The sequence below is a fragment of the Pleurodeles waltl genome, chromosome 7, assembly GCF_031143425.1.
Source record: "Pleurodeles waltl isolate 20211129_DDA chromosome 7, aPleWal1.hap1.20221129, whole genome shotgun sequence".
Taxonomy (NCBI): Eukaryota; Metazoa; Chordata; class Amphibia; order Caudata; family Salamandridae; genus Pleurodeles; species Pleurodeles waltl.
Window position 1 is genome coordinate 177,998,979 of NC_090446.1, and position 25,005 is coordinate 178,023,983.

General features: G+C 41.3%; 1 protein-coding gene across 1 annotated transcript in view; it reads left to right on the forward strand.

The window, feature by feature from the left end:
• Positions 1-25,005, forward strand: part of DNTTIP1 (deoxynucleotidyltransferase terminal interacting protein 1) — an 88,890-nt gene that overhangs the window by 1,470 nt on the left and 62,415 nt on the right. The window contains exon 2 of the mRNA XM_069243497.1: positions 20,218-20,288. Within this exon, the coding sequence (XP_069099598.1) occupies positions 20,218-20,288 (71 nt within the window). The remainder of the gene's footprint in view (positions 1-20,217; positions 20,289-25,005) is intronic.

The window sequence follows — 25,005 nt, forward strand, 5'->3', positions numbered from 1 at the left end:
TATCAATTATTCAGCCACGGATCAGGCTCACAGACTATGAGCTCAATGTCAGCACCTCGGACAGCGTCTCCTGACGTCATCAATTCTACCCTTGCATCTGACGCTCATCATCATCATCTGAAGTTTTAGCCCCTTGTCATGACTTTTTTTTAGGGTTTCCCAGTCCATCCCCCTAATTTCTAATTGGTCAGTCAGTCAGCAGATATAACTTTAACCTATAGTATTTGTTCATTGAATCTACTAATTTCAATATCAGACAAAATGGCCACAGCACACAGAAAGTATAGTCCAATAGTATGGCAGGGATAACTATCCCTGCCATACTATTGGACTATACTTTCTGTGTGCTGTGGCCATTTTGTCCAATTTTGTCTTTGGGTATTCTGATACCCTATTTGGTGCCTACCGGGTAGTAAGGCACTGGGCCAGGTTGCACCAGACTCTACGGTTACTTTGATACTTGTCTAAAATTATTGTTTTACTGCCTGGATGTGCGGCGCCTTTCACCCTTACTACCCTATTGTGCTTTGCCCAATAATTTCAATATCAGTCTGTTCATTTGATGCGGATTGGTCCACTTTACGATATCCTCATCATCCAGCTCTTCAGGTATCGAAATTGATGCATGTTCTGCTTCAGTCAATGCCTTCATTGTTCAAGTCCTGGGAAAGTACATTTAGCCTACCCTACACATAATTGTATCAAATTGTCTTCATCATCTACTGTCCGTCAGTACATTGCAGAAAATTCTAGCTAAGCAACTTTAACATCGAGCGGGTCAAGGCTGGTTCATAGCAGCTTCTTTGCAAATGTGGGTGTTGTTTTCTGCTCTCATTGTGCGAGGCCTAGGGAGACTAGGCCTTTAGTTCAGCTAATTTAGCACTACAAATTAATGCAAAACATAGGTTATACATCTCATTATGACATATTATTACATTTTCTCATATATTTTCATTATTTCTTACAGTTTCAGTTCTATTAGTACACATGGTGATCACACCCCGAGGGCACATTTTCAAACGTGCACATTATTTTCTCTAAGATTCATTTCTCTTCGCATTTCTCATTAGTAAACACATATACATCATTAATAATTTTCTTAATTAGCATATCTGCTTCAACAGCCCCTCCTCTGATGACTAAATATGTCATCACACCTTTCCTTATCAACATTTTACAAAACAGTCTCTGCTGTATTTGGTCTTCTTCTTAAATTTTCTCTATAGATTCTTTCCCTGTTTTTCTTCCCTCCTCTGATTATTTTTAGATCTCCTTAATTAAAGTTTTTGCCACAATTTGCATATACCTCATAGTCCTAATATACAAGCAACCACAATTAATATTCCCTGTACAATTTTCAATAATACCACATTCCAAATTTGACTAAACCAATTGCCTACTGAAGCAAATCCTTTTGCCAAACCCAAGGTTCTTTCAATTCTTTCAAATCCTTACTTGAATTAGTTAAGTTAGTAAGTTAGCCTTTTATCTTCTTATCGTTATGAGGTATGTAAGAACAACAATGCCTAGCACTAATCATCCTATAGATTCCGCCGTCTTTCGCTAAAAGTATGTCTAAAGCAAGCCTATTTTGAAGCGTCTTAGCTCTATCCGCAGCTAATTCAGAATCTAACAGGAGAAATGTCCCTGTAAAATTTGTCAGCATGTTAACCATAATAGTAGACAACTTTTGTATCTTGATTGCATTCAAAATAACTCCTACAGAAGGAATTACTGCACCAAACATATCTCTCACAATTGCAGAAGAGGTTTCCCTCCTCTGTCGCTTATGATGTAATTCAGTCACTTTCGGAAACTTCTTTAAATCATCTATCTGATAAATTTTAGGGAATACTATCCCCAAATAGCATGTCCTTACCATCCTCCAGGAAGACGGTAATAAGCATTAACCTCTTAGCTGCTGGGCCTTCCCCCTCCCCGTGCAGAGCCCTTTTTTGGCTATTTGGGGTAGTTCGCGCTTAGCCCTTCATAAATGTTTGTCCACATAAGCTATCCAAGCCAAATTTGCGTCTTTTTTCCCCAACATCCTAGGGATTCTAAAGGTACCAGGAGTTTGTGGGTTCCCCTGGAGGAGACCAATAAATTAGCCAAAATACAGCTAAAATTTAGTTATATATATTTTTTTTAAAAGGGCTGCCGAAGAAGGCTTGTGTTTTTTCCCCTGGAAATGGCACCAACAAAGGGTTTGTGGTGCTAAAATCACCATCTTCCCAGCTTTCAGGAACAGGCAGACTTGAATCAGAAAACCACATTTTTCAACACAATTTTGGCATTTTACTGGGACATACTTTTTTAAAACTATTTTTGGTGCTTTCAGCCTCCTTCCAGTTAGTGACAGGAATGGGTGTGAAACCAATAATGGATCCCGTAAAGCTGAGCATTTCTGAAAAGTAGACAAAATTCTGAATTCAGCAAGGGGTGATTTGTGTAGATCCTACAAGGTTTTCCTACAGAAAATAACAGCTGAAATTAAACAAATATTGAAATTGAGCTGAAAAAAACAGCAATTTTTCTCCACGTTTTACTGTGTAATTTTTTCCTGCAATGTCAGATTTTGTAAAGCAATATACCGTTACGTGTGCTGGACTCTTTTGGTTGCAGGGATGTATAGGGCTTGTAGGTTCATCAAGATCCATAGGTACCCAGAGCCAGTAAATGAGCTGCACCTTGCAATGGGTTTTCGTTCTATACCGGGTATTCAGCAATTCATTTAGTGCAATATAAAGAGTGAAAAATAGGTATCAAGAAAACCTTTGTATTTCCAAAATGGGCATGAGATAAGGTATTGAGAAGCAGTGGTTATTTGCACATCTCTGAATTACGGGTTGCCCATACTTGCATGTGAATTACAGGCCATTTCTCAAATAGACGTCTTTTTTACACACTGTCTTACATTTGGAAGGGAAAAATGTAGAGCAAGACAAGGGGCAATAACACTTGCTGTGCTATTCTGTGTTCCCCCAAGTCTCACGATAAAAATGGTACCTCACTTGCGCGGGTAAGCCTAATGCTTGCAACAGGAAATGCAACATGGACACATCTCATTTTTACATTGAAATCTGACGTGTTTTTTGCAAAGTGCCTAGCTGTAGATTTTGGCCTCTAGCTCAGCCGGCACCTAGGGAAACCTAGCAAACCTGCGCAGTTTTGAAAACTAGACACCAAAGTGAATCCAAGATGGGGTACTTGTCGGGCTCTGATCAGGTTCTGTTACCCAGAATCCTTTGCAAACCTCAAAATGTGGCCACAAAAACACTTTTTCCTCACATTTCAGTGACAGTTTTGGAATCTGAGAGGAGCCACAAATTTCCTTCCACCCAGCGTTACCCCAAATCTCCTGATAAAAATGGTACCTCACTTGTGTGGGTAGGCCTATCGCTTGCGACAGGAAATGCCACAAAACACAATCTGGACACATCACATTTTCCCAAAGAAAACAGACCTGTTTTTTTGCAAAGTGCCTAGCTGTGGATTTTGGCCTCTAGCTCAGCCGGCACCTGGGGAAACCTACCAAACCTGCGCATTTCAGAAAACTAGACACCTAGGGGAATCCAGGATGGGCTGAATTGTGGGGCTCTCACCAGGTTCTGTTACCCATACTCCTTTGCAGACCTCGGCATTTGAAAAATAAAAAAAAAACACTTTTTCCTCACATTTCGGGTATAGAAAGTTCTGAAATCTGAGAGGAGCCACACATTTTCTTCCACCCAGTATTCCCCCAAGTCTTCCGATAAAAATGGTACCTCACTTGTGTGGGTGGGCCTAGTGCCTGTGACAGGACTAGATCACACAACGATCAATGTTGGTCCTTACATGAGGCAACTGTTGACTCTGGGGTTATCCATTCCTGACGCAGGCACTAGGTACTGGCACTCAAGTGGGGTAGTGTTTTTATCAGGACAGGTGAGGAATCACTGGGTGGTATGAATTTTGTGGATCGCAGCATATTCCTGTAATTTGTGTGACAGAAATGCAATAAAAATAGAGTTTTGATTCAACATTTCAGGTTTGCAGGATATTCTGGGTAAGAAAACTTTGGGGAATCCACACAAGTCACACCTCTGTGGACTCCGCCGGATGTCTAGTGTCCAGAAATGTTTGGGTTTAGTGTGCTTCCCTATATGGCCGCCGAACCCAGCACCAAAAACACAGGTGCCTGCCTTACAAAACCAGTTTGTTTTTTGATAGATAATTTTGATGTCTCCACAATACGATTTGGGCGATGGAATTTGGGGCTGAACTAAATTGGGGAGCTCCCAAGAGAGCACTCCCTCTGTGCTTGGCGCCGCATTCACCTGCTCTCTGAGTTGGGCTAACCCACTATTGCCCCGTTGCGCAGACTGTGCTTTCGAAGGGACAACAGGACTGCCCTCATCACCTCCCTCATAATTTACTGGAAGAGGAGTTATCCAATAGGACTCCTCCGACTGAAAAATCACTCCCAGAGTCTGCGCCATCGTCCTATCCCTCAGATGCGGTCTCAATATCTGCCGTCTCTGTCTCTGATCCTATGTCAGAGTTGTCCTCTATAACCCGAGTGACGGCGTCAGCAGCAGTCATCTATCAAGATGCCGTCTCTGCTATTGGCTAAACTGTTGCTCTAAAACACCAGCCTACGTAGACAGTCACAAAATTGCTGGTGTGTGTGTGATATGTGCAACAGTAGAGGCCACCTTACCTGCGCTTCTTCCCTCAATCAGCACGTTCTTTCAAGACACTCAAAAAAACACCTTGTCAGATACCATTTGTCACAGTCTTTAGCACCTCCTGCGCCCATTCCAACAATTATTATTGGTGGACCCACTCCCATGTCCTCCTCCTCGGATTCCCTCATTCCCACCCAGCAAAAGTGCCCTTCATCTCTCCATAGCCACCCCCCACCTTGCACATACATTTCATTTGTATTATAGCGCAGGTAATGGCTGATTTTACTAATGTATTCAGCTGTTTACATAAAATACAGATTTGCTCTTTGCAGTAGGCATATAAACCTTCTGCGCTTCTTTATGGCACTAAAACTGCCACTAGACAAAAGTCTGATCCTTTTGTAGCAGAAACATAATCACAAAACTTACTTGACTTTTTTATTGCAGCTTAAAAGCAACAGTTGAAATGCGTCAGTTGAAGTATGTGCATTGCTTTGAAGACGCAAGCTGCAACTGCAAGACAACTGGTGACAAATATATATGAGATAGATCACTTTTATATGTGGGTCTGGTTTTCCGAGGGTCTGATCCCCCAAGTGAAATCCCTGGTGCCTAGTGGTGTTTCCTTGCCCTCGATCGTAGCTGTGCTGCGATCGAGGACCAGGAAACACATTCAGGAAGGCCTCATATGAAAGGGGAGAGTCTCCCCTTTCATATGAGGCCTTCCCGAATGTCGGGAAGGCCGTTTGGGGCTGTGTCCGCATCGGAGCAGGAAGCGCCGTAAGGTCGCTTTCTGCTCCGATGGGGAAAACAACAGTGCGCTGACGTTACAAAGGGACGGGGGGAGACACGGAAGAGCTTCCGTGTCTCCTGGGGGTTTAAAAAAAAAAAATCCCTCCCTGGTGTAGGGCACTGGTTGTGACCCGCACCTAAAGGGTTAAGTCCACAAATATAGTAAATCCCGGGAATTGCAGGGTCCTGACCATTCAGCATAAAAGTCAATTTACTCTGAAACAAAAACACATGCCTACATTCACTCGTTCCCACAAATAGTGTCAGTGCGTGATTTTGGCCTATATATACAAAGCTTACCAACATGTAATGCATCTAAAGCTAATTTACCTTGCGTTTTAATAGCAGTGTAAGCATACTCATTTTTATAAGTCCTCTTCTCTAATCTTTCTTCTAACTTCTCCTTCAATGCCTTTCTCCTGTCGTCAGTATGCCACATAAAGCTCTTTTCTAACGGGGTGAGTAAGCATTTCAGATTATTCTTATGAGTGTACGGGGTGCCAAACGTTAATGTTGGTTCAATGAGGCCTCTAACTAATACTTTACCGTGCTCTTTAGCTACTTTACTCAAATATCTAATAGTAGGAACAAAAGAAAACACGAGGTCGTAATTTGAATAAAAGTACTGTATATACTCTTGGTTATAGAATCTTGTTAGTAGCAGACTACAGCTTATGCCATATGTTAATGGCAGACTATGGTACGTAACCCCTTCTTCCACAAGGGAAGGAATTTGCGTACACACTAGACAATTCCTTGCATCCATCGTCTCAACATACTCTCTCAACAAGCGATAGAATACATTCGAAGAAAGCTCTCCTTGAGCATTAGTATAGTCAAGCAGATATTTCTGATCTAATTTAAACCTTTCTAGAGCTGTTATTGTAGTAGTCTCAGGAACAGAAACAATATATTTGCCTTTTTTCATATCATGAATAGACATTCCTACAATCATTATTATAAACATTATTCCACACATAATTGTCACTCCAACACTCCGATACCTACAATATCTAATGATCAGCCATGATCTGTAAAGAATCAGAAAGTAGAAGCAACTCTTAGATAAAGTGCAACAGCAAAATAAAAAATGAAGAAATATATTTATTTCTCACTGTTCAGTTTCACACCTAGGAACCCTTTCTCCTTTGTCAAAAATCGATTAGCAGCTTGTCACATCCGGGTTTCAATTTTCATATCAGGTTATCAATGTCTTTTCCGGTTTTATTTCAACAGTCTTTCTTTTAATGTTTTCTTTAGATCAGCTCAACACCTCAGTCTTTTGGTCACCTTCAAGTTACATCAAAGTACTGACTCTGAACTTCTCTATCAAAACAAAAGGACATAAAGTCGTGTTGCCATTCACTTGTAGCTGCATATGCCCACTCAGGACCTACGTATCTTCGACTTGCTATTCTCTTCCTTTTCAACCTCCGTTCACCACCTAATTCTCCTTCACTTAATTCTTCCTTTCTCGTAGTATCCACTTCTTCCTCTATTGTTTCATTTATGACCAATTCCTTCTCCTTCCCAATTTGCGATTCAGGCCAATTATCTCCTTTTCTCGTTCCTTCTGTCAATATTCTCCTCAGGATTGGACTCTTTCTCTTTTCGTTCTCTATGGTGTTTTCTCTTGATGGACCTGCGAGGGGTTCAGGAGGAGTCAAATCACTTTGGCTTTCATCCGTCTCAACTCTTTCACCCTCTTAATCTGGCACTTGCTCTATTTGCTTTTCAGCACCGTCTGCTTTTGGGAGAACCCCTGCTGTGCTCGGTTCTCCTGCTATATCCGTTGAGTTAGGCTCTTGCTCACTCTCCTGTAACTCTTCACTCTCATCTCTTACAGGGGTGATAGACCCATCTTCCACAAGCTCAGGTTCAACTTCAGGTTCAGCTTGCTCTTGTTCCGGCTCATTTACAGTCAGTTGTTTCGCTGTTGTTGGTGCTCTCAACAACAAATCTTCATGATCTTGTGGACTCGCCACTCTCTTTGTATGGCTTACATGTATCCAGTTTGGCAGTCCTGCACACTTTACAGCTGTCGTAGTTGTTAACACCACCTGGTAGGGACCCTTCCAACGCGGTTCCAAACAGGTTTTGTGAACTTGCTTTTTGATGACGACCCAATCTCCAGCTCCAGATTGTGACCTGGGTCATGGATGGGTGGCACGTTAGCAGCCTGCACCTGCTGAGAGAAAGAGCGAACCACATCAGCCATACCCTTGCAGTAGTCATATCATCTGTAATATTGACAAGTGCATTGGCTGAAATTGCTGGCTATCTCATTGCTCTGCCCATGAGGATCTCATGGGGCGATAGTCCTGTCTTTCTGTCAGGTATATTTCACATTGACATCAACACTAAAGGTAATGCGTCTGGCCATTTCAGATTGGTAGCAGCACACATCTTGCCAATCCTTGATTTCAATGTACCATTCATTTGTTCCACTAGTCCTGAAGCTTCTGGTTGATAGCTACAATGCAAGTTCTGCTCAATGTTTAATGCTGCACATAAGAGTTTAATCACCTTGTTAATGAAGTGAGTTCCCCTATCTGATTCTAAAGAGATCGGAAATCCGAACAGTGGTATTAACTCTCTAAGCAAAAACTTTGATACTGTGAGACTGTAATTTCTTCGTGTGGGGTATGCTTCAATACAAAGACTATAGACACACACAATCACCAACACGTACTTCAAACCACCACATGCAGGCACCTCCATGAAATCCAGCTGCACCCTACTGAATGGACCTCCTGCTCTCCGATTGTGGCTCAAATTCACCACTGTCCCTTTTCCCACATTTAGTTGCTGACAATTTACACATCGATGACACACTGCCTCTGCTGCTTGCCTGAATTTTGGATTAAACCAATCAACCTTGAACAACCTGACCATGGCATCCCTTACAATATGTGCCTGGCCGTGGTAGTACCTGGCCATCTGAGACAAACTATTGGGAAACACCATCTGACCCTCCTCAGAAACCCAAATTTCATCAGGTCTTTGGATACATTTCAGCTTTACTCAAAGTCGTTTCTCCTCCTTGTCTGCATTCTCCTGCAAGGTTTTCAGTTCTTCTAGGGTATCAATCATTTTTAAGGCATAACTTGTGCAATTGTTCTCTTCTTCAGGCATCAATTCCCACTTGTCTTTAAACTATATACAGTTCAATGCGCAAAACCTTGCGACTTGATCTGCATATCCATATCCCAGTGAAATATAATCCTGTATCTTTTGGTGTGCACTGCATTTTATCACTGCAATTTCTTCAGGTAACTGTATTGCGTACAGTAACTCTTTTATTCTGTCGCCATTTCTCACTGGTGTTCCAGTTGAGGTCATGAAACCTCTCTGCGACCACAACTGACCAAAATCATGAACAATTCCAAATCCATACTGACTAACTGTATAGATTGTGGCTCTTAGTCTCGCAGAAACATAGCATGCTCTAGTAAGAGCTACCAATTCTGCTACTTGTGGAGAGTATACACCTGGAAGCCAGTAAGCGCCTGTAATTGTGCATACCGCATATCCTGCTCTCAATGTCCCTGTTTCATCTCTGCGACATAAACCATCAACAAAGACAATTTGGTCATTTTCTTCCAAACACATGTCCCTAATATCAGGTCTTGGTTTTGAACACAGCTCAGTTACCTCAAGGCAATCATGCTCAATTTCTTTTTCTTTCTTAATTTCAACAGTACCACTTGGAAGCACTGTCACTGAATTCAGCACTGTACATCTTTTCAGTGTCACATTTGGAGCACCCAATATGCTTGTCTCATACCTTGTCAATCTTGGACCCGTCAAGTATTGTGTTTTCGTCCTTGTCAGTAAAATTTCAACAGAGTGTGGTACCATTACGGTCAAAGGGTATCCCATGACTACCCCCTCACATTGGGAAAGACATTGACCAACTGCGGCTACCGCACGCAGGCAACCTGGTAAAGCTGCTGCGACCGGGTCCAGGGTAGCTGAAAAATAGGCTACTGGGCGATAAGCACCTCCGTGGACCTTTGTCAAGACATACAAAGAACAAGCATCACGTTCATGACAAAACAATGTGAATGGCTTTGTATAATCAGGCATTCCCAACGCTGGAGCTCTGCACAAACTCTCTCTCAATTTAGTGAACGCTTTCATCTGATCTTCATCTAGGGTAAGGGGATCTATAACTTCTTTGTGTGTTAACTGCTGTAGGGGTTTTGCAATCCCAGCAAAGTTTGGGATCCACTGCCTACAGTACCCCATCATTCCCAAAAACATTCTGACATCTCTCTGCGAAGTCGGAGGACTTCTCTGCAGTATCATGGTAATTCTTTCTCTGGAGATTCTCCTTAATCCCTTTTCAATCTGATGTTCCAGGTATTTCACTGACAATACTGCAGTTTTACAGGTGACACCTAATGTCTGAAATTTCCCAAATGATTCAACAGGGGCACTCGAGTCGTACTTACACTCGTCCCTTGTTCTGGATGCAATCAGCAAATCATCAATGTATTGTACTAGAGTCGATTGGTATGGCAATTCCAGTGACTCCAGGTTCTTTTTCAAGATCTGATTAAACAGCGATGGTGACTTCGTATACCCTTGTGGAAGCCTGCACCAGGTGTAGACTTTGTGTAGGAATTTGAAACTAAAACGAAACTGACTATCCTCATGAAGAGGCATGGAAAAGAAAGCTTGTGACAAGTCAACCACTATGAAACTCTCTGCATCGCAAGGACTCTGAAACATTATCACTGCTGGATGTGGCACCACTGGACAACACTTGACCACTTAATCATTCACTTTTTGCAAGTCCTGCACAACGCGCACTTTCCCAAATGGCTTCTTTAAGCCCATTATTGGTGAATTACATGGACTGCTTAACACTTCCTTCAAAACTCCTTGTTTTAGAAAATATCCAATTATTTGTGCCACTTTCATCAGGACATCTTATGGCATGTTATACTGTGGAAGTTGTGGAGATTTTTGCATTTGGCTTCAAAGTAATCTTAATCGTCTCCACTCCCTTAATCAGACCTACTTCTTTACCTGTCAGGTCCCAGACTTCTTCTTTCACCGTTCCCTGTAAGTCTACATGTAATTCTTTCACAGTTATCATTGGAAAAAATTCAATCAATGGGTATTCTTCACTAGCATTGTTAATCACCATTTCAGTCACCTGTTCTTCTTCATCATCACTATTAGTTTGTCATTCAGTTCCAGTGTCCGAACAATTAATGGAGCATTTTGTCTTGCACAGTAAATCTCTTCCCAGTAGGGCCAATGGACTCAAATCACATACTACAAATCTATGTAGTCCCTGGTAATTGCCGATCTCAACCTACACTGGTTCTGTTATTGGGTTTGTCAACTGTCTATTCTCCATGCCCACAGCTTGAACTGTTCTGCCTGAAAGAGGCAAATTCAGAACTTCCACACTTCTCACTGTAGAGCGTGTAGCTCCTGTGTCCACCAAAAATGAGACCTTGTAACCCAACACCTTTCCCTTCACAAAAGGTCCTCTCTGATCTACCTCTAAGGATGCTGAAAGCACACACGGTCCTTCATCCGAACTGTCACTCATCCATTCTTCGTTTATTCCATCCTCACTATAATATGGAAATTGGTGTAATGTGTCATTACTTCTATCTTGTCTCTTACCTGTGACCTGCTGAGTAAGCATCACCTGTTACTGCTCTATCGGGGCTTGAGGTATCTGCATTTGCTGTCTAGGTACGATGGGAACCTGTTGCTGAATTGGTTCCAACTGTGTTAATTGTGCACGCGGCACTTGCCTTTGTTGCACAGGTTGGAAATTCTGCACTCGATTCTGAACATTAGGAATAAATCCTTTCATTCTTGGGAGTTTCACAGTTTGAAATGTACCGACATCACCACCTTGCTGAAAGACACCATCCTGTGCCATCAACGGACACTCCTGCTTCCAGTGTCACACGTTTCCACGCAAATGACACGGCAACATCTTTTTCATCCCCTGCATGTCATTCAGAACCACTACAGTACCCAACTCCGGACCATGCATCATGTCAACTCCACGACCTCTACCTCTCATTTGATGCTGGAACATAACAGGTCTCTGCTGCCATGGCATATGTGGTATTAAAGCTCCTTTCACTCCTGTCTGTGCTGCCTTTATTTGCATCACCATTGCTTTTTTCCTCAGTTTTTTCTGCTTCAATTCAATCTCATCACTACAGTATTTTGCATACTGCAACACTTCATCAATCGACTTTGCCTGCCAGCAAATCAAATGGCTCCTAATCATCTGTCCTACTTCAGGTCTCAAACCCTCGACGAACCTGAACACAAAATGCAACATGTCTTTCAGCTTAATTGCTTCCTTACCACTGTACTCTTTGAACACCTTTAACAGTCTTTTATAATAGGTTTGTATTGACTCCTTAGACTCTTGAACGTTCTGTCAATTCTCTGACAGCCAATATTTTTGGGAGAAATTCTTGTCTTCATGAACTCAATCACCTTATAGTAATGCTTCATCACCTCAGGTGAAGGTCCATTACTCTATCACTCTCTGGTTCATGTTGGCCAATCCACTGCTCTCCTACACTCAACCCATAAGTCGGCTGGGGCCACTATCTCCAATAATGTGTTTAAGTCCTCCCACAGACATTTGGAAAGTTTCACAAACCTGTCTGTCTGCTGATACCACTCGACTGGTTTCTCTCTCAGTTTTGGGTAATAATTTGTGAATGAGAATATATCCCTCCTGTGCCATGGGACATGAACAAACTGCCCCCTTGGAATCTCTCTAATCGGAAGCATCTTTACTGATTCCCTCTCTTTTTGAATATCTTCAGACCCCTCTTATTAATCTCGTTTCTGCTTATCCTTCTTCTTTGCCCTTCTACCTTCCCACTTTTCTAATGCTCCCCAGATCTGAGCACTCTGCAGCAATTCTTTCAAGTGAGCCTTCATTCCTGCTGATCTCATGTGTTCAAAATCCTTCGCCTCAAAATTTAACCTGTAACTGAGTTTCAAATGCTTTGATTTCTCAATCTCGATGTCATGTTTCTCTGCTAGCTCTGCCAATTTCTGATGTATTTTACTCACTTCTTTTGTAGTATTTGGGCACAAATACCCCAGCTCCTCTTCTATGCAGGACTCTATCCTGTTCACACCCATTGTTCCCTCAACTAACTCAGTTGCTTCTATATTTAACCTTGCACGATTTATCTGCTCTTCACCTTTGGATGTATTTTAAGGTGTATTTAGACTGTCTAACCATTCACTCAATTGCTGTACTGACAAACCATGTAATGAGATGTTACTTGCATTTGGCACTGGTACTTGTTGCATCACTGCACCTGGAGTTTGCGGCATCAAAAGTTTCAGACTTTGACTCTCATTCGGGCCACTTACTGCATCTGGAAATACTACAAGTGGACTAAGATCCATCAACAGTCTAGATCCATTGAAAGTCTTACCCACAGACGACATCATCTGCCCAGGATCACTCACTCCCCTTCTCACAAGACTCTGTGACATTTCACTCAGATTTCCTGCACTTGCTTTCTTTTGCACAAATAAGAGTACAGCTGGACCAACAGTAATCGGTAGCGATACTGCATCTGGAGCTGCCCTGACATTCGCACCTTGTGGAAAAGTTACTCCCATCGCTTGATTCATGACTGGTGTAATATCTGACTATGTTCCTGTTATTGGTGTAAACTTCGGCTAACTCTGTGGCTATGCTGCAGGCAATAACATTGGAGTTGGCTCTGTCTGAATTAGCATTGGCCTCGGGAGCACTTGCTCCGATGGCACCACTAAGTTTGAAATCGTCTCAAGGACTGGCACATCTGGATAAATTCTCTGTATCGATGGTGGATGCATATGTGCTTGGACCACAGTAGTAGTCCCTGCATTAGATGTACTCTGTACTACCCCTGGTATCTGTTCACTGTCTGCCTGTACTGCCCCCTCTGTTCCCGATGCTTGTGCTGGAGCAGTTGTAACGTCACTAGTAATTCGACCCCCTGAATAAGTCCCAAAGGGTGGAGGTCGATCCCTTAACAGTTGTGTAATAATGTCCTCAACATCAGAGTCCTCATCGTCTACATAAGGCTTTTTCTTTTTCTTTTCCCCTGCACTTTCACTCTCTTTAGCATTATCTTCCTTCTCTGTCTCGTCTTCCTCTGTAATTGCAGGAAACAATTTTATTCCTTGTAGCGTCTCTGTTCTCTACCTTTTCTGTTCCCAATCCCAGCTAGCTTCAGCTGTGCTGGTCTCGGTAACGGTTTCATCTCCTATAATACCATTCGCAATTCGTACAAAATTCCCAAATTAAATGTTCTATGCTCTGGAAACGCTAAAGATCCTCGCTTCTTTGTTAGCTTACACCACTGCTTTAACCAAAGTCACGGTGCTAAACCTCGCTCCTCCATCACAATATAAGCTGGAGAATTTTCCGGTGGGGTTGGCTCCCCCACTGACGCCCTAATGTAAGAATCACCTTTCATCGCACTTCTAAACGCCTTGAAAAACATCATTTTGTCTGTTTTATTTATTTCGATTCGGTAATTAAATGACCTTTACTCCCAAGATTGCCTTCACTCAACCAATTGACTCTTACAGACGGCTGCCAATCCGCTCGCAACTCTTCTCACTAACCAACCTATACCAGCATGGCACACTCTGACGTCACACTCACACACAACGATGACAAAGTCTTGCAGCCTGTCCACCTAAACTTCAACTCACACAACTAATGCAGATTATTGCGAGCACTTTAACCAAATACCGATAACTAAAACAAACCTGCTGGCTTACTACAGGAAGGGACGCAATCGCTTCAGAGACCTTACGGATTTTCACTAATGGCCCTTTCGCTCATGTAGCTATTCCTCTTTCTCAGTCTCTCACATTCGCAAGCAAAATTCAACCCGCAAACTTTACTCTCAACTGACCAATGGGTCTGTCCTGGTGCACACAGGACTCGCCAAATCTCAGTCGAAAAATGTATTTTATTCATCTGTCTCAAACACTGACTTGTCAAACACTGACTGGTTGACCAGATCAACCTACTAAACCAGACAGATTACAACATATAACCAAGTGTCTCCTACACTTGTCAATATACTCCGGAGTCTTAGACCACGCAGGGTCCGTACATCACCAACAACCACATGGATAATTTTTTAGCACAAAGCGCCACACATGTGAAGTTCGACGACTTCCCTACTGTTATACTGCAGAGTACGCACACTCTTACTAAACCTTAACGGGAGTATGCAGACTCCCTACTTTACCTCAATACATCACAATTCACCTGCGGTTTGCTCAAGCCTGTGCAAGCGCAACCTACCACTTTCACACTATCACAAGAAACGCTGAGAACATACCCAACTTTACTAGCGGGATTCAGGATCTGAGAGAGTCATTTCTGGGCTTAAGGGTACATTGTTTTTGGTACAATTGCCATTTCAGAAAAACAAAATGCAAACTTCATAAAATACGAACAACTAACCCTAACTTAAACTACCACCATAACCAATAATCCCCACATAACTAGTTCTCCAAGGAAACTAACCATTAAGTTTCTACCAAAAACTGCTAGCACGCCTGGTCCTTAGTGAGTAAACTTACAAGGGGACGCGTATAAATCGATTAACTTTTTGAATCGCATTTAGTATCCTAGTCATGCAGTGACTACTGAATCGATAGCTAATATCAATAATCAAGAAACAATCTATGGAAAGAGCTTAGGACCATCTACTCATGGATAACCACAACTCAGTAATGAGTTAAACAATTTTATTTCCCTATTGATTACAATTCTAAATCATCCATTAGTTCAATCTTTATTCAATCCACTCAATTTATTAATTAATTAATAGAAAAACATCATCACTTGGAGGAAACATATGCGACAATGCAATTTCATAAACTAAGAATACCAGCATTAATAGCGAAATTCAGCAAATAAGTTTGTCAGTCATTTGTCACTGTCATCGTCACCCTTAACAGCCTACCTAACCAAGATTAGCATCAGCATGTGGGTCTTCATGCGAAAAGCCTTTATAGAAAACATTAATTTGGAAAAATCTATCTAAACGAGAATTTCTATAATCAGGGCAGTTGGTACCTAGAAGGAAAGGCATAAACATTGTCAGTCACATTTTCATAGCTACCTATCCAGGATGGATCAGCAACAAGTCGGTCTTCGTCTTCAGGTCATCAATTATTCAGCCACGGATCAGGCTCACAAAGTATGAGCCCAATGTCAGCACCTCGGACAGCGTCTCCTGACGTCATAATCATCATCTGAAGTTTTAGCCCCTTGTCATGACTTTTTATTAGGGTCTCCCAGTCCATCCCCCTCATTTCTAATTGGTCAGTCAGTCAACAGATATAACTTTAACCTATAGTATTTGTTTACTGAATCTACTAATTTCAATATCAGTCTGTTCACAAGATGCAGATTGCCCCACTTTACGATGTCCTCATTATCCGGCTCTTCAGGTATCGAAACTGTTGCATGTTCCTCTTCAGTCAGTACCTTCATTGTTCAAGTCCTGGGAAAGAACATTTAGCCTACTCTACACATAATTGTATCAAATTGTCTTCATCATCTCCTGTCTGTCGGTGCATTGCAGAAACTTCTAGTTAAGCAACTTTAACATCGAGCGGGTCAAGGCTAGTTCGTAGCAGCTTCTTTGCAAATGCGGTTATTGTTTTCTGCTCTCAGTGTGTGAAGCCTAGGGAGGCTAGGCCTTTAGTTCAGCTAATTTAGCACTACAAATTAATGCAAAACATAAGTTATACATCTCATTATGACATATTAAATTTTTCTCATATATTTTCTTTATTTCTTACAGTTTCGGTTCTATTAGTTAATGTGACCCCCAAGGGCACATTTTCAAACGTGCACATTATTTTCTCTAAGATTAATTTCTCAACGCATTTCTCATTAGTAAACACATATACATCATTAATAATTTTCTTAATTAGCATATCTGCTTCAACAACAGGAAAGGGATAGGAGCAGGGAAAATGAAGGGGAGAAAATAAACGTAAGGAGAAGGGGGATGATGAAGGGAATAAGTGATATGGGGGAGAAAGAACAGGGATGGTAAAAGGCGGAGGGGGTGTGAAGTTTTAAAGATGAATAATTCTGTGGTGAGAGAGGTTGAAAGGGGTCAAGCCATCACGCAAAATGAAGTTCAAGGCATAAATGAGAGTACAGGAGTGAGAAATGCAGAAAAAGAGAGGTGAAGGGTTATAGAAAAATTGATGGTTGACCGAAAATGTATTATTACAGGAGAGAACGTGAGTTGGCACGTGAAAGAAGAGGAAAGTGGGAACGTGTGTGCAAGGCTGGATGAAATTATTAAAGGTTTGGGAGAATGTGTAATCCAGTTTTGATAGCTAACAGCATGCTTTTTCCCTATAGTTAATTTTACCTGTAGATCCAAGCGTGATGAAAAGTTTGGGCAAGTTAGAACACTGCAATCAATAAACCTCTTGATAGCACGTGCTGCAAATTATTTGTTGTTATGTGATCCAGTATATCCTCAAGCTATGAAGATAAACTGTGTTTTCATGTATATCCTTGTTACATGGGTAATGGCCACAGTTCATCCATCTTGTTTACAGAGGCCAACCCCGACGGAGCTTGCTCGGAATTGCTGTCCTTCCCCAAGGCTAGTTAGCTATTGAGATCCCCTCGTTCTTGGCAGGAGGAGTTAATTTTAGTGAGGTTCAATAGCATTTGCATAATGCAGCTCTTCCATTGCGAGTATTCTGAGGGGTGTCCTTCCTCATGAAATTGGGAATATCCTGAAGACTGAAATCTAATTGCCGAAGTCCTTTCTATCTGCTGTTGTCTGTCATACCTAGGGCAACTGCAGTTATGTAGCGAGGGAGGATCAATTTATGAAACAGTGTTATCTAAATTATGTCGCTAGAGAAAGCAAATTATGCACTGTAATGCAAAATATTTGAAAAAAACATTTAAAATGAAGAAAAATATTTATATGAAATATTGAGTCAATTATGTCTTAATATTTTGTGAAGCATGTTTCTTCACTCTAAATTCCTCCAATTTAAATAAGCAACCGTATTTTTCTGTTATAACTGTGGCACCCTGTCTACAGGCCACTGGGTACAAGATGCCTGATGTTTGTAAATGCAGCTCCTTGAAATTTGAAACTGCGGAAAAATGTTCCATATTATAAATATTTTTGCAGAACATTATTACACACTTTAAAATGTTTGTGTTATACATATAACGGATCCACAAATGGGGAAAGGTATGTCCTGTGCCACAAGTACATATGACACAGGCTCTTTCACCTATCCACATGCATCCTATTCATACGCATACAAGACCCCGCTCTTACTGGCACACGTCAGCCCTGTCATAGCCCACCTAGTCGAAAGTATTTTGTTCAGACCATAGTTTCTGACTGTATGGACATTAGACTTAGGGCCTCATTATGACCTTGGTGGAGGGGATTCCTCTTTCACAAACGTGATGAATATCCCGTCCGCTGTATAATAAGTTCCATAGGATATAATGGAACCTGGAATACGGAAGAGAGGATATCTGTCATGTTTGTGATGGAGTAACCCCGCCGCCAAAGTCGTAATGAAGCTCTTAGTCAGTGAACTCGGTGGGGAGTGTCTTGTAACACTGTGCGAGGTCCTTGGCCTTCAGCAGCTCACAATGATTTTCACAGATCATAAGTAGTTCTCACCACAGAAAAGGTTGGAGACCCCTGAGTTAACATTTTTGAAAGGTGTTACCCCGCCCCCCTACATTCAAGCACGTTACTATATTTTAAGAAGGTCTTTTTTTAACTATGTATTGAATTTCTTAATGTGGCAATATGTTTGTCATTTATGTATGTGCAACATTTATGTTTTTTTAAAAGCCAAAATAAAGTATTATTAGTAACTTTTGATTAATTTGAGCTAGACACAATTTATTTTTAAATCTGCTGATTATGCAGAAGATCGTGGTATATGCCAAAAATCCATAACTATGCAAAAGAAGCCACCGCCCGAAAATTGCATAATTCCAGTGGCCCTGGCTAAAGTTGCCTTTACTCACCGATGGGAGGAAGTGGCTACGTTTTCCATTTAACAAGTTTAATATTGAAACTTGTCACCACTCTATTAGCTTCTGATTGCAAGGTGACTACCCACAAGTGGGGACCAGACTTATAAAATTCGTGAATTGTGTAGAAATATTCTTTAAAAAAAAAAGTGAGCAGAAACCGTATTTGCCCTTTTTACTTAAGATTTGTACTAGAGCGATTTGTCAATTTATGGATTTATTTCAATAGCAACTATTACTTTGTGTTGCACTTAACAAATCAATCGCTAATTGGCACTTTGATTATAGATTTTTGCACTTATGAAAAATATGCCCTTTGATTAGCCATATAGTATGTCGTACTGCAGTTTCATTTTAAAAGAACGTATATTTACATTTTGATAACGTTTTGTCCTGTATTTAATGATTTTGATTAACTGAAGTAAATAGGATTGATTGTTAAGGGTGACATTATTGTGGCAATATAATCTCTTGGTTTGATTGATGTGTGCTGTTGCATTCCCTGTCTTTAAGGTGAGGCTCCTGAAGAGACATGTTACAATGATGATATATGTTTTTCTTTATTGAAATTGAAACGCACAAGTGTGGCCACAAAAAAACGCAAACTACCTCTGGGTACAAACATCATCCTTCTTCTGTCCTTTCCCAGCCTACTGCTTTTACAACAACACAGAACACTTTACACAGTCACCATATTTCAGAATCAAGAAAGCTGACACATGTACCCATATTTCACCTCCACATTCACACTCTTCCTCCAACTCTGCCTCTTCCCCCTCTCTTCCTCAGTCACAGAAGTGTTTGACAATTAATATAGTGGATGCCTTCAAGCCAAAGGGGCTAGTTGTTGTAGGTCTAAACCACCCCACCCACACTGATCTATATGGCTGGGTATAAAAGCTTCCTTTGACCCCTTATATCCCACTGTCAATACTCTGTGTTTTAGTGGTTGGAAATTCATCAATCCAGCAACCAGTTGTTGGTTATATGTTGTATTGTGGTACTCTTTGTATTTCTGTAAGGTATATTTAATGCACTATCATGGCCAAAATTGGTAAATGTATCACTGTGCAGCAGAGTACAATATATACAATCCAAAAAGTTACAATTAAGCAGAATGCTCATAAAATAATATAAAAATACAGAACTACTTTTGTCCCTTCTTGGAGAGTACAAGTGTGTAGAGAATATTATCAGCACGGGTATTTCTTAGACATATGCAATTATCTTTCATGGTCAGATAAGCCACCCATTCCTTTTAAAATGTCATCAACCCTCTGGATCCTTCATGTAAGTCCAATTCAGAAAATTATTCAAATTGACAAAGTACAAAAGTTATAAACATATTGCTAAAATTTACCTAGGTAGGTGATTGCTCTTCAAGGTCAAACCTTTACTTGATTTGTTACAGCTGTAGGATTCGTTGTTCATTGAGTTGAGTTATTTGTTGGTTTAGGTATCCCCACCCCTACCATCTTTGTGGCAAGTTTTCTATTACGGCTAGAACACGGTGTTCATGGTTGTTCCCCACTTTGTGTGACAGATGTACAACTTACACCCAAAGTGTACTTTTGAAAATCAGAATGGTAGTCCTACTGTATGGTGGGGTGTTACAATTGAACTTTGTAAGTACAATGTTTTTTTTTCTTCTTTTTTTTTAAATTACAGAATCCGTGGAACATCATGATCAAACACAGACAAGTTCATAAAAGGGGCAGACGTTCACAGATGGCAGTGAGGTAAGGCTTAGGAGAGACCTCATGTAGCCCTTAGGAGAGAATTTAGGCCTGGATCACATTAAGCAAGCTGACTTTTTAGGTCGAGCCTAGGGAGCACGCATGCTCAGTCTTGGGAGACATGATGGATCTCTCTCTCTCTCTCTCTGTGGGCTTTGTGCATGGCCATCGTTTCTCATTGGTTCCTTGGAATGCCTCTCGTACAATCTTGTTTTCTGTGGTCCCTGTGTTGTCTTTGTCCCGCTTTTTGGTGTTTGGTTCCCTCCCTTAGAGACTGCTCCGTTTTTTGTGGTCTTACTCATTCATTTATTTATCATTTGTCTGATGCACTATTTTCTTTTTTTTGTTGTTTTTTTTGTTTTTTTTACTTCGGGCTTGTTCATGAGTGCGGGTGCACCTCCAGCTCAATTGCTTTTTTTTTCTTTGAATTGCTCACAGTCCACCCGATCCTGTGACTGTTATTGTTTAGTGTTTACTTTAGAACAAGCTCTTCTTATAAGTGTTTGTGTTTTGTTTACTTCGGATGCTGTGTTGATAAAAGAAAGCTGTGCGGCTGCTTCATTTGCTGCACTTCATCCATGTTAACTGCAGCCGTGCTCTCTTCTTTTGTTCAGACAGAGCCTAGTGAAGCAGAGGATTCACTTCCTTTCAGGGAGGTTCCTTTAAGAGTTAATATGTAATTATGTGCCCTTGTTTTCGTAGTGACCATTTTAGGAGTTTTCTCCCTGTTTGCCAAACCCGCGTGGTGGAACAGGTCCGGAGGAGGACCTTTATGTGCTGGGGTCTCCTCCCAAAAGAGTGCGATTCTCTGCCCCTGCAGTGAGGCGGCCCTTTATTGGCCGCATTTCTCTGCGCCCTGTAGAAAGGGTCTCAGTGCCCAGCTAGCTGAAGGGAGAGGAACGCACTGGAAGGGGTTCCGTGGTGAGCAAGCAGCGCATCCCATGAATGGGCTGATATGTAAACACAAGCGCCCAGTAATCCCCCTGACTGCCACAGTGACGAGCCATTTCACAGTGAAGCCACAGGTTTGGCGGATTGGCATCGGGGCCATGGCAATGCTGTGAGCCTCAGGGCTTCTTCAACCTATCTAAATGCTGCCACTTAGCTCGATACCAAGTTCTCCTTACTTTGATACGCGAAGAAACCGATTACCACGGAAATGGGAGCATTTTTACTCGTATCCCTGGGTTTGTTGAAAGGAGGAGTCCTGCTGCTTGCTCAGTTGACGGTTTCCCCAGTAGACCCGAGTCCTAGGAAGTCTCCCTTGACTCACCTGCCTTTCATTCACCTCTTGTTTTATATTACGGGAAGACAGTTGGCCAGGAAGGTAATTTCTCGTAAATTTCCTCTATTTATTTAAAATCCATCTGACACAGATTATACAACAGCGGCATTTCAAGAGATAATGTCCATCCAATCGCTACTTTTCAGCTGCCTTCCTTCCATCCCCCCAGTTGTACAACCTTAGCCATACTCCAGAGAACATGTCTAGAGTGCCCCAACTTCATGTTTTTAATCTGTGCTGCTGTAGCTCTGGCTAAACACTTATAAGGGCCCAATGGTGAGACCTATTGGCTGTGCAATGCTTGTTCAACAATAGCCACCTGTAGGGAAATTCTCTTCCACTATTCATGGCAGTAAGAGGATCTGCCTTAACCCAGGTAAGGCACATATTTTGTTTGGTTCCATATTACTTTTCTCCTCGATTTAAGGAATATAGGTCACTCTCTCATCCTCCAACTCAAGTGAGAACATCCTAAAACCTAATTATTGGTAGTAGATCTGCCTTTTTAAGGGGTGTGGTGTTTGTTCATATTTGGACAACTGTTTGTTGCTCACAGCTGTTCTAGAAACAAATTCCAATACTGAAGTAACACCTTTGGCTAAAAATATATGAAAGCTGGAAGCACAACCTGTTTTCTGAACAGAAGAAGTAGCAGAGCTAAGCTGTACCCTCAAAGAAGGACATTATGAAGAGGGGTCACAAGATGAAGTTTGCACTGTATGTATTGAAATAAAAAGGCATAGAAACCTAGACAGGTTATCATGGCAGCAAAGTAAAAACATGTTGCCTCTGCAGTGTACAAAAATGATTACTTGATGCCTCATTGCCAAAACCTAGAGGGAACATGTTGAGTAATATAATTATCTTAGAAATGCCATTTCCTGTATATTCAATTGTAAGCCATAAAAAAACACTTCATCCATTGGCTAAAGACCTATTTCTCCCTGTACTGCTTCTTATTTTATGTTTTGAAGAATTTATGCAGTGAGGTTTTCAGATGGCTAATGCTGTCTGTAGCCAAACCTAACAAGCATTTGCAATGCAATGTGTTTGCTCGAGTTCGAGCTATTAGCGTTATAAATTCCTAACTGGGCTTTTCTTGCCACATAAATTGAAAATTAAAGCTAAAGCTTTTGACATAAGCAAGCTGATTTAAAGTGCCACGGCCGCCATGAGCATGAGCGCAAAGGAGTCCTACTTCAGACTAACCTACAGCATGGACACATCTAGGCTTCAAGAACACAATAGATCTCCTCACTAACTACAGAAACTGACTAGGCTACTTTACCCTGCTTGATCTCTCTGCTGCCTTCTGCACTTTCATTCAGGAAGCAGTGATTAATACATTGGAAACTAGTATGGGCTTCTCCAACGCAGACTCACAGTGGTTCAACTCAAACCTTGAGAACCCACTCCACATGGCACAGATATGAACCAGAAGATTCCCAACACTCCCCATCTACTGGGGAGTAATCCAGGGGCCTACACTCGCCTCCATCACCATGAACCTCTACATGGAACCAGAAGATTCTACAGTCAGTAACAACATAATTACCCAACGAAAGACAGATGAGACTCAACACTACCACAAAATCCCCTCAACCAATTGCATTCACTGACTCAAAATCAGCCTCTAGCTAATCCAGAATTGGAAGCTAAGTATCAATCTAATGCTTAACTCTACAGTGGCTGAGTTCATCTTTTTACTGTATGATCAGAAAAAAACATATATTTAAATTTGGCTAGGATGAATATGGTCCCTCACAGGTGTCGGAGCCCCTGAACTTACTTGGATTCACCATCAACAGAGACCTCATCTTCATAGAATATATTGCCAGGAAAACTAAGAATAGTATAGTACCAGCTCTTTTCCTGAATAAGGTGATACAACACCTGCCCAAAACTAACTTTAGATCATCCATGCCAGGGCAAAGCACTGCTTAGCAGCCTCCCAAACACACTCTGGCACCAACTGTGAAAGATAATCTACATGATGTGGCCCCTCACATAATAGGCTTGAAGGCCACATCATCACAAAGCTGATTGATTACAATGGTACCCTTGTCCACATCTATTTGAAGACTAGTTGCATTACCTATAGGGCCAACAATATTAATGCTACCATATGCATAGCCAAGAAGATAAGAACCTCTGGCGACAGTGCCACGCTACGAGCCAGACATCTGCACTTTGGAGCTGAAGAGGTGCTGGAAGAGAATCCCAGAATGCGAGCTTCCTCCAGCTACATACCCATAATTTGGAACACCATCCCTGTTACAGCAGCCCTACGGTAATATAGAAAGTGAAAGTACATCTCCTCGAGTGGCATGTCCTAAGCTCAGAAGGAACTGACTTCTGGCTGCCTCATTGTAAATGATTCCCAATAACACCCTTGGACAGCTGATGACGGTTTAGGGCTTTGCTCTTTCCAATAGGTTCACACTATACAAATACCATACATAATTAATATCACTGAAAATCTGGCAACTATTTGGCTTAATGAGAATAGTAACCTAATGCTAAGTGTAACTTGAAATTTGTATGCAATCTATTTAACATCATAGAGACTGTATCATGATAGAAGTTATGAAATTTAACTTATCCTAGGTCTTCATTAATTAACTCAATAAGTACCTTAAGTGTTAGAAATAGTGGATATGTGGAACATTAGTAAGAGTTGGCTTTACATTTAACAGAGTCTAGGGATATCATGAAACACTTGTTAGATAATATTTTCCTCTTAAATGTTTATAGGGTTAGAAGTCTACTTGACTCGGTTTGATGTTTTTTTTTCAAATAATGCAATCACCCATTTGACTTTTTCATTTGTTATTGTTAAAGGTAAATGAAGCAAGTTGGATGGGTAAAACACATGAGGACTGGAATTGCTCTAGTAATCTGTCTATTGCAACCACGACAGTTGTACTTTACTTCTGTTTGGAAGTAAAGGCAATTACAGATTTGTGGCATCGATCAGTACTGCACATATGTTTTGAGAGGAAAAGCCAAGAGGTCTGGGTTTGATGTGGTAATACATATAGCAGGCCGGAATGAGAAGGTTATACTACAGTAGTCCCTCGTGCAGTTTAATGCAAGCATTCACCTAGAGGCAAAAGGAAACACCCAAACGGCCAACAGCGTTAGGAGATGAATACCCCACTGGGCTGACCCAAGAAGTGATTAACAAAGTTTCAAGTTAATGGCTGAAAAAGATTGGTATTATAAACCAATAGTTCAAAGAGGCAGACCAAAAGCCCACTCTGTCTTTTGTAATCAATATGTCTGACAGCTGCACAATCAAAACACAGACCTAGCAAGCATTGGCAAAGCCAATAGGGCTCACCTTTGAGAAAAATTTGTTTTGTGAATGGTTTTTAGCCGTGCTGCACAGCATTTTCTGATGCTGCACGGCATGGCTAAGTAAAGAACAAAAAA